The 11,418-nt window shown below is 39.6% G+C and overlaps 1 protein-coding gene across 1 annotated transcript in view; it reads left to right on the plus strand.

Moving 5' to 3' along the window:
- homer2 (homer scaffold protein 2) overlaps positions 1–9,659 on the plus strand; it is a 31,748-nt gene extending 22,089 nt beyond the window's left edge. Inside the window, exons 6-9 of the mRNA XM_053321901.1 lie at positions 2,149–2,305; positions 2,816–2,926; positions 5,880–5,960; positions 7,621–9,659. Of these exons, the coding sequence (XP_053177876.1) occupies positions 2,149–2,305; positions 2,816–2,926; positions 5,880–5,960; positions 7,621–7,809 (538 nt within the window). The 3' untranslated portion in view covers positions 7,810–9,659. The remainder of the gene's footprint in view (positions 1–2,148; positions 2,306–2,815; positions 2,927–5,879; positions 5,961–7,620) is intronic.
- The last annotated feature ends 1,759 nt before the right edge of the window (positions 9,660–11,418 follow it).

Below are 11,418 nucleotides of genomic sequence, written 5' to 3' on the forward strand. Positions count from 1 at the left end.
ACTGATCAAAATACAATCCTGTCGTATATATGTTAAACTGGCACTCTTGAAACTTCCTTCAGTTAAACTCTGATAAATCAGAAGTTATTATCACAGGTCCAGACCCCCCAATCAGCACTCCTTCTTTCACTCAGGTTCTCTGTCCTGTTGCATCAAAACCAGTGCAGAAATCTTGGGTTTAGCTAACCTTCGATTATCTGAAGGTTAAGTCAGTCTTTCATTTCATAATATCTTGAAAATGAGATTATTTTAAAATCACCAATAATGAAATAAAAAGTCAAATGAAAAATTGTTCTCTTTATCGCCTATGCATTTGGAAACTGTCAATTCAACCTTTATGACATCCCACTTACTCGCTACTTTACTATAACTTGCTGTGTTTCTGTCTCACTTAATACAACCTCTCCAAACTTCAACTAGTTCAAAACATTGCAGCAAGACCACTCACAAGGGTCTTAATAAACTCTATTTCAGCATCTTTACACTGATTACCTGTTTAGAATTGATTGTAAGATTTTAATGATTACTTCTAAAGCACGTTTGGGGTTGGCAGCTCATTATAGCACCTACTTACTAACTCCATATGAGCCTGAATGCAGCTCCTCCAGCAGAGGTCTGTTAATAATTCTCAGATAAAGGGCTCCATGACTCTGGACGACCTACAGGAGGAGATCAGGCAGGCTAGCTCTCCGACTTCCTTTAAATCTCTCTAAAAAAAATCACTATTAATCTGGTATTTTCTCTTGTTTTTATGTCTTTGCACTTTTGTAACTTGTTTTTGAATTATTATTATTACTCTGCCATTTGGTTAGGTATGGTTTTTATAATCAAGATGCTAAGTGTAAAGATCTGTAATTGCATGAAACACCAGATGTAGTTCCAGATGGGATTGAATTGACCCCCAGGGTGTCAGTGTGGACTAAAACTACAGCGATTTAATTTTAGCCAGAATTAGTGCTGGGTAGCAACAAAAACATGCCCGACACATATTTGATCCAGATGGGAAAAAGTCCTGAGGTAAAAAAATACCAATTATCAGACCTTCCCTCATAAGGCTCTTAAGGGTCTGAAGTAAATTAACATCTGCATCAGTAGTGTGAGTAACACTTTATTTTACAGGTCCTGTTGTTCTTGATGATTTTCTACAAAGGAACTGTTACGTAATCAGGCACTTTTGAAGGTTCCTGAGGAGGACAGTGTAATTCAGTACTAATTATATGGAAAAGTGCAGCCTGGAGAATCTGTTAGAGAGTGCACAGCAAGTCAGTGAACATGTAAAATGTATTCAGTTTCCATATTAATTGAATTGTGGGCTTGTTGTGGACAAATATTTCAATAATAAATGACTAATAAAGCAATAATTACTTGGGTTTAAATCGACCGTCATTACATAAAGGAAACTTCCTCTTGAAAACCAAATAAAGTCTCAGAATATTATTCATTTTTTTATTGTTAGAACATAATGGAAAGATTATTTTCAGGAAACTTTCTATGAAATTACAGCTCTGTAAAAAAGAAAAAAAAGAAGAAAAAGAAATAAGACAAAGACAAACGACATCTTTTTCATCACAGCACGGTCTGTCAAGTTTACGTGTATTAAACTCCTCCAGGTTGTCGTGCTTATAAAACGCAGCTGATCCATGAGTTTATTGGCCCATTTACTTACATTTACAAGGCTTTGGGATTTAGCTTTGTGGAAATGTGTCAGAGCAGTGAAAGAGTCGAGGACTGCAGAATGCTGCAGAACAAGTCGGTCCACATTTGAAGGAGAGCAGCACACTTGAACCCAGCCATGCATAAGGAAGGGAACAGTGATGCATACTAAATATACATCAGAACCTCTCCAACCGCATTGATAAGATACTGTGGTATGAAGGGATGTGTGTGTTGTTACATACCAGGGCTACAGCTCATTACACCTTTTGAGACTACTCTCACCACTGTCTTTTCTCTTGTCTAAATATCTCCTGACAGTGTGATGCACATGCCCGCTAATTAAATAGCTATGTTTGGAAGGATTTTGTAGCATAACGTGTCATGTCAGTGGGCACAAGCCCCTGGCATTTCAACATTAACCTGTCTAAAAATGTGTCCATTAATAACTCTCCTTCTGGATCTCTCTCTCTTTTTCTCTCTCCTGTCTGGCAGCAACACCAACGCCAAGAAGTGGGAAACAGAGCTGCAGACTTTAAGAGAAAATAATGCCAGGCTGGTGGATGCACTGCAGGAGTCCTCCGCTAATGTAGAAAGCTGGAAGAAACAACTTAGTGCCTGCAAGGAGGAGAGTGACGCGCTCAGGGAAAAGGTAATCCAGTCATGCACCCCTACAGCGAAGTTAAATAACTCACACAAACCATTGATTCTGCAAACAAAAAAAGACAACTAAGAATAATTACTGCGCCACGAACTGTCAAAAATGAATAGATTCTCAGTGTCAGGGGAGTGACTTTATGACTTAGAAATGTGATGTGCAAGTCCCTCCTTGCATTTTATTAGGTTTTGTATTCACAGCACCAGTCTCGCCTCTGTGTCCACTAAAAATAGAATCATTCTAGTTTCATAATCAATGTGGGCAGTTGTTAGTGCAGCTGGGCTCGTGTTGCAATGATACTGTTCATTTTTCAAGTTTTTTTTTTTTTGCTTTTAGTTTTCAAGATGCCACTACTTATAATATTCATTATGTCCAGTACTGCACAAAATGTATAATGTAGGACATGTATGGTGTATAAACAAGAATGAGAACTTCTGTCACACTTTAAACTGTAAAAACTTCTCTCTCTCTCTTCTCTCTGCCTCGTCCCTTTTCGCTGTTTAGATCGCAGAACTAGAAGCCCAGTGTAATGAAGCCAATCAGGAGAAGCAGAAAAACGCCCAGTTGAGTGCACGAGTGCAGGAGCTGGAGACCGAGCTACAAGAGAAAGAGCAGGTGAGACGTCTGCATCACATCGGTCATGAAACGCTGGGCTGTGGCCAGGCTGTTTATTACAAAAAGCTAATTTTACAGAGGGTCTTATCTTAGCTCATCCCTAACCATCCTCTCTTCATCAAAGAAATTATAATTCTTAGGTTTGCACTCAACTGTTCCATCTCCTGAAATTACAGATCTACTTTCTCATTCCCACTTTTCAGTGAGTTTCTCCACTGTGTACCAGCTCTCTGCCTTTTGTTCTTACTGAGTACCGCTCCTCTCCCTCGGGAGCTGATTAAACCTCAGTCGGAAATGATGGGTTCTGTTGAGGGGATCTTGGGTTCTGTTATGGATTGCTGACCCAGCTAAACCCAGACCTTATACTGCTATACTGCTCTGTTGTCTTTTCTCTTCCAATTTCTTTATTTAATTTTCTGTGCTGTTCATATTTTCATATGCAGTTCAAATTTTTGTTGCTGATATCCTGTTTGGTTTTCCCGTTGAACTCCACTGTGGAAATGGTCCGGCCAGGGAATATAAATTCATCCACTGACTTTGCCTCTAATCAGTGCAGCAGTGAATTTTGGCACAAATACCATTAGTGGCTTTGCCTTATGTCTCCTACATCAGTCATCTATAATCCAAACTATGTGACTGTCAGCTCAGTGTAGTCTGATGGTGCTGTTATTTCTAATGAGGATGAGTCCTGCGCGGCCACACAGTCTTCTGACCTTTGCTTGTTGCTGGTAAAATGTTGTTTCAGATGATTAGGAGTCTTACCTTTCTTTTTTTCTACGCTGACTGGGTCTCCCTCTCATGACATGACATGACGAAACAAAAAAACAAGAAAAACAGCAAAAATACTTAAAGAAAATTCCTATCTCTTTATTTCAGCAGCAAAATAAATTTTTTCAGTACTTCTTTGTCATGTCTTGAGTCAAGTTTGGTGAGGCCACTTAATTTTAGATATTTCTTACAGTTTGACCCCTCAATAATTGCTAGTGCTTTCTGTCGGGTCCTGTTTACACTTACCATTAACATCCGATCACAACTGGATACCTGAGATGTTCACACCTGTCTCTATTATACGTCTGGAGTTGAACACTTGTGTCCACATTTTCATGTCAGACAAGTGCCAGATTTGTTTTTAGTGCTGGTTAATAAAGGGCTAATAGAAATGTTTCAAGAACTGATATACATGTACGGGCTATTCCAACATTTATGATCCTTTCCATTCTTTCAACTGTTGTCACACTTTCACCAAAATAACGCCACGTCCTCCATTGATGACACATTTTCCTGTTACATTCTTGTTGGGGACATATCAGGACACATTAACTTTTACACTACAAAGGATACATGTGGTCAAATGTGTCCCATACCACCTCAGGAAGTGGTTTGAGTGATTGGATCACAATGAGTCTCGATGATTTCATGTTGCAACAACAAACAATTTGAAACTTGTATTGAATTCACAGAGATTCAGCTGATTGTGTAGCTTGAAATGACTATGCTGCATAAATTCCCAGAGATAAATGGCGCGTCCAGGATTTTCTAGTTTACCACTTGGCAGCCTGAGTATTAATAGTGTATAAATCTTTTCTTCGAGATTCGGTATTTCTCATACAACAAAAGGAAAGTAGTTCAAAGAGCTGGAGCTGATTTTGAAAGATTAGAATCAAAGAATTGTGCCCTTCAGGGGCTTCAGCGTTTCCACAGCTGTGTACATCTGTTAAAATGCCCTAAAACTGACCGAGAGGCCAGCCGAATGTAATCTTGTTTGCAGAGCACTGATACAGCAGACAGCTCACTGAGGCTCATCTGCCGAGTGACTCACCCCTTTCTAGAAATGCACACGCCGAACGCCTTCAATTAAAAATGTGCAAATGAATTATTAAGCATTCACTGTGGTGCTGAACCCGGCGCTGGGCAGCCCTGAACTGACAGAACAAAGCTGCTGCAGGTGACTACAAAGACTCAGCCAATTATTTCTTTGCGTAGAAGCACCTGAAGCAGTGATGGATGCTCTGAAACTGTGTGTAGTGTTTGTCTTAAAACCAGGGGAGGGATGAAGTTTTCAGAGTGATAATAGAAAACAAACATGAACATGAGGCGAAAAACCAGAGTCAAGGATGCATCTTCAGTTTTCAAAGTCTGGGATGTTTTCTTCTTTTTTTTAAACCTTTTTTTTTACCGTCCTTTTTCTTTTTTCTTTATCTGCTTTGCATTTCGGCTTCCTTCTTGGATATAGTTTTCTTCTTAGGGTAAAGTGTACATTATCCAACACTGACAAATTAACAACATGTAAGTGTATCTCTGTTAGGGCCGGGTGTCGAACCTTAGTACTTCATGGTACCAAACAAAAAAAAGGGAAACGGCTAGCTAGCTTCTGTCCAAAGGTAACAATAATGTACCAGCACATCTAAAGCTCAATAATTAACATGTTATATATCATGTGTTTCATTCAGGAAGTCACTGATCCTGGCCAAGAAAAAATAGGCAGTAATTGTGATTGTACAGATTAAATAATCAAGATATAACATGTAAATTGATGAGTTTCAGATGCTGGCTAGAAGATTTAGTTATGCTAAGCTAAGCAGATGTTATCTAACGCTTGGCAAGAAAGCAAATAAGTGTATTTCCTAAAATATCAAATGATCCTTTTTAACATATGAAAATGCAACTTCATTGGTTAAAGGGGGGGAAAGGATTTGTTGATAATCCTCAACATAAGATATCTAGAAATTGTTAAGGGTTGAAAATCAGCTATTGATTGACAGTACAGAAAATTTCAAATGATACCTACCTGGCCCTCACCAGATAAATAGCTAGTTAGTGTTCAGTATAAATGACAAATACAGAAGACATTTTTTTAAAAAGAGGGGTGCTATAGCACACCTGTGCCAATCTACAAAGGATCAATTTATTTCTTGACGTTTGATTAACAGACAACCAAACTTCTTTTTCCCAGGAACTGGAGAACCTGAGGAAGCAGGCGGAGATAATCCCTCAGCTCATGGCAGAGTGTGAGACCATCACCGCCAAACTGCAGGTATGTTCAAAGCACTCAGAAAATCCCACAAACCCTCATTTCTCTCAGATACAGCAGAGTATAAAGAGAACTGCACAGACCCTGAGCTCTGCAGCACACGTGAGGACATGATGGCTGTCACAGCGAGGTAACACACAGGCTCTGAGGCGTAAGCAGCGCTTTCAGACGGAGATGGAGAATGAGAGTTTCTATTCATCATTCTGCCTGAAGGCTAGTGACCCAACATTACAACATCACGTGTCTTACTAATGCACATTCTGGTTAGTGTATCTATTAATGAAAGTTCAACCCTAGTGTGACGCTGCCTTTTTGAAAAGGTATACTCCCCGAATGTAGCAAACCAACAAACCGTGAAACAGAGATACTACATCTCTGTCACGGCTTGTTAGTTTCCTAGCAGTGCAGATTTGATCTGCTGGCTACAAAAACAGCTGAAATTGTTTTGAGAGCTCTGCTGAAAAAACTGAAGCTCATACGTAACACTTCTGTAGGTGAGGAGGTGAAGTTGGGTGTGAGAGTCTTGGAACAATACAGATTCACACCCGTCACTTGCCATTTACCTCATAACAAAGAGCACTTGTTCTTCAAGACGGGTTTATTTCATTGAGTAATATCAAGACTTTCTGTGAAACCAGAAAGCCAGGCTCTGTGAATGACTGTACGTCCCATTAGTGCCAAGTCTGACATGAGCCGCATTGATAGTGACGCTCATCTCTCGCCCTGTTCTGACTGACTCAGAGCAGGATTTTATCATCCAGGCTGTCGTGCATGTGCTGCCTTTCAAGCTGGGCAGGGAGGAGAATAAAACCAACAGTGGCGTGCCTGAAGTTCCTGTGCCGCACAAAGCTCGACCGCCTGGTTTGTTTCTGCAACAGCCAGCTGGATGAATGACAGTGACAACAGAACTGGCTGAAGCAGGAGTTTATCTAACCAGTTATCCACACGGAGGAGAAGCAGAGACAATGGGATTTCTCGAATACCTTCGTCTATTCATGAGGCCTGAAACAAAAACTGAGCCAGTCTCCATTCACATAGAAATTAGTCGATGAAATAAAACTTCCCTGCTGCCAAATTGAAGTTAATCCACTCACATGAACATGTTTTTTTTCTTTTTTTTCTTTTTCTTTTTCTACCTACTCCAACGTCTGTGTTTGTAGTCATATTGCCCCTCTATTTAAAGACGACACCCCACATGGAGATCGGGTTTCAGGAGTCAGCTGCAGAATACAGTCATGCAGGCGCAACACCCATTTAGCACTCCTATTTTAAACCCCTCCCTTCAGTGGTATCTTTGGCATTAATGTGTCACTCATGTCGCCTGCTCGTCTGAAAGACTTGCTTTACCCTTCCAGCCCCACAAATACAATGAGCATGTTTCCTAAATGTTAGATTGTCCTGATGACTACCATTTTTTTTGTCGCATATAATGAGGTAAAATGTTGAAAGGCCAGTTGAGCTGCTTTTATCTTTTTCCTGGAAGTAGCTGTGAGTCAAATAAGGTCATCTTTTGTGTGACGTCTGCTAACATGGATAAAAAAGGGCACACTTCAAAGTTAAATGTTAACGTTCATAACGGGAGATTGAGCTGGACTTCCTGTTGTTTGACTTCTTTGTTGCATTTAAACTTAATTTTATTTTCTGATTATCTTTCTGTTCACAGGCTGCAGAGACGACAAACAAGGAACTGGAGGGGAGGATAGAGGGTCTTCAGCTGGACATGGAGGAGAGTCAACAGAAGCAGGGCAACATGAAGGGCGAGCTGAAGAAGTTCATGGATATTCTTGATGGAAAGATAGACGAGCTGCATGAGTTCAGGCAGGGGCTCTCCAAGCTAGGTGTTGATAACTGAGAAAAAAAAGTGGCACTGTGCCGAGAGGGTCGGAGGTCAGGTACGAAGGATTCACTACAGTATGTCTTCAGGGCAGAAACTATGTGGCACCTACTCCCCCAAAGTGATGTCCACTCAGAAACAATTAGCTTTGGCTACTAATAAACACTACCATGTGAGAAAGAAATGTTTTTGGAGAGAGAGAGAGAGAGAGAGAGAGAGAGAAAGAGAGAGAGAGAGAGAGCGACACTGGCACACTAAAAGGAGGGCCAGCATGCTCCAACAAATGGCTCCATTTTGTGCGCTGGCATTCTGAAACTAAATCAAGAGTCACACTTTGAGCTTACTTTTCTGTTTCTGTGGGGGGAAACGGTTTTAAAAAGCTGGTGGTGGGTTCTTAGATTCTGTCCATCTGTCTTTTTTTCTCAAGGCTGCAGCAGAGTAGAAGAGAGGACTTAAAAGGGCTAAAACGAATAACACACAAAGACAATGCTGTTCAGCATCACTCAAGTAATAATTGGTGTTAATCCTTGTGGCCCCTTCAGAGAACTAGAGATGAAATATTTCTATAGACTGTCCTCGCTGTTGCCTCTTGTCTATCTCAGGTGTGTTAGGAGACCGTTTGTACTCATTCAATTATATGCACATATATGACACACGGCCGTGACACAAAGTGCCTCCAGGTGAGTCTAATTCTACCTGGAAAGGAGAAGTGGCCAAGTGATGACCGTCACCATAATAATAACTTGAAGCTTTTTTTTTTTTTTTGTGAGAAAACCTGATGGAAAAAATGATCACGTTGAAAAACACAATCATCCTTTTTTAATAAATTGATATGTAAAAGAAAACCCAGGCAGGCGAGCCCGTCTTGAGAATGTTAATGTTGTTAATGGATGTTAATGCAGTGAGAAACACAAAGGAGGAAACAGGTGTTTGCACAAAAACTACTGAGGAAGGACCGGAGCAGAAATCCATCAGCTCTCTTGTGGGTGTTTTCACTAAACAGTCCTTTTGATAATTTTCGCATAAAGAAGGAAAACCTTCTCATCTCAGGAGCTTTCCTTCAGAAACATAGTCATCCAAAAATAATAATAGGAACCCCATTTTGCCATGACTGTAGTGTAGTGTTTAAATGACTTGTGTGTGCAATAGTATTTTGTCCATTTGTAGAACAAAGACGTCTGTCTCTCCAAGGCTGTTGATGTGCTTCCTACACACTCGTTTTTGTTATGGTGGTGGTTATTTTTGGGTGAGGGGACTTGGTGCTGTTCGCTGGGTGACTAAATGTGAAAGTGTACTTCACTGAAAATGGTTAGCTGGCATGGACCTTTTTCACTACAATCCTGTCAGATTCTTGGTTTTTGGTTTTACATATTTATTTATTTTGGTGCCTCTCTGCCACTAGTGTTTCTAGAACAAACCAAGTAAATCAACATCGAGCCTCCACAGATGTACAATAACATATTAAATATACCAAAATGTCTGGCTTCATAAGTTTAATCATGGAGGACATTTTTACGGGATGATGGTGTTCAAAGCTGCTTTTTACAGCAGTGTGCTGTTTTGAAACATTTAAAATCACAGGAACATGTTGTGGTGACATATTTACTGGATAATACTGATGATGTTATGAGTCTTCATTTTTCATCACTGTTCTGATCTTGAGATTGAGGTCATGAGATTGAGCTGTCTATGAAGGGACTTTTGCTTATTATCTCTCTTTTGAGCCCTACTGTTCATAAGTCACCTGAACCTGCATAACACAAAGTATGATCCTTCCTTTTGAACCAATGCCTCTTGTAAACTTTTGTGACTTCTGTTCAATATTGTACAATAGAACTGACAATTGTTAAAATTTAGTTTAATTACAATTCTGAGTTAAGAGTCTTTTTTTCCTCTCTCTCTTTCAAGTTGTGACTTTGCAGTGCTGGGTCATGAGTTGGGCGTGAGGAGGTTCTCCTAATCCCCACACACAAATTAGTATTGTGGATGCTGTGTACAAATCAACATAGTGGAAAAAAGAGCTTACAAATCTGATTCCTGACACTGTGAAAGTGTTGAGGCATTTTTCCTGGATGAAAAGCTCAGAGGAGGAGGGAGCTGCATCCTGTCGAGGCTCCGCCACCGCACGTCTTTTCTCCAATGTTGATTTACATAGCACTAAATATAGCTGTTATCCCAAGAGACACATAACCACAGCACATGAGTAAAGTTTATCACAGTGATTTACATGTATAATTTTTTCTGAGATCAGAACAATCAAGGCAAAAACACACAAGCTTGTTTGAAGGATGGAAAAACCCTTTAAGTCCGATGTCCTCACAGCATTGAGGAAACAACTGCAGTGGTGGATCAGAGGACACGTTGCCTTGGCAACTTAATCCCACTCACTCTTCTTTTTGTGATAAATAACACTGTGGATGATGGACTATAAGAAGTATGGATCCAGAGCTACATCCCAACAATTAATTTTTTAATTACACAAGAGTCAATCATCTTTCACAGCCAGTGAGACGCGTGGATGTTTGTCTCCCTGGGACTCTTTCATTTTCCTTCTCACCTTCAGAGGCGAGATGTTTGGCACAGGTGGAAAATGAATAAGCAGCGTAAACAATCAATTTAGTGCAGAGATGATCAGTTCATTAATTAATTTGGCTGATGCAAAATTACCCGCTGTGATGCTGCAACTACCCATCATTATCATTTCCATAAAACGATAGAAAACTGCCTCTCATGAGAATAACCCTGAGCACCATGTATTGAAATGGCTTTTGTCCAAAAATCATATGGCAGATAAATATACATTTAAAATGATATAAATTATAGAAAAGCAACAAACTTTTACATTCGATAAGCTGAAACCAGGAGATATTTGACAGTTCTTTGAAATAAAGGAGAACAATTTATCCAGTTCCTGTTTAATCAACATCATGAGCTTTTTCTGTCTAGTTCATTTTGTGTAAACTGAATATTAGAGATGAAACATTTGCTGAATTAATCAAAATTAATTATTTTTACAACTAAATATTCATATAATCCCTTTTCAAGTCAAAATGTCAAATATTTGCTGGTTCCAGCCTCACAGATGCTTCTGCTTTTATTTAAAATTCTTAGGTTTCAGGTCTTCAGGTTTTGGACAGTTGAACATAAACAATATGGAGACACCTCGGGGCTCTGAGAAACTACCTGCAAACTTAATCCATTATGAAAATGATAGTTGCAGCCTCACTAAAACTTTTTGCTATGCTATCACTATGGCAGCTGCTGGACATTCATGGTACCCACGGGATGAATCCTCTACTGACATGTCTCAACAAAAAAGTAATGACATGACACAGATGGTACTCAGAGGATGAATCTTGTGACTTTAATGATCCTCTGAGTTAAACTACAGCACCACCATCAGGGCAAAAATACTTTGGTTTATGTCCAAAAACCTGCAAAACTAATGACATAGCCAATTCTAGTTTTCAAATGTTAACATGCTAACAAGTTAAACTAAGAGGGTGAACATGGTAAACGTTATCCTCTGAATGTCACCATGTTAACATTGTCACTGTGAGCAAGTTAGTATGATAAAGTTAGTTACACTTTTAGTTTAGTTTGTTTGGACAAAACAAAGTTGAGGTA

Source organism: Scomber japonicus, chromosome 1 (assembly GCF_027409825.1).
Source record: "Scomber japonicus isolate fScoJap1 chromosome 1, fScoJap1.pri, whole genome shotgun sequence".
Classification (NCBI taxonomy): domain Eukaryota; kingdom Metazoa; phylum Chordata; class Actinopteri; order Scombriformes; family Scombridae; genus Scomber; species Scomber japonicus.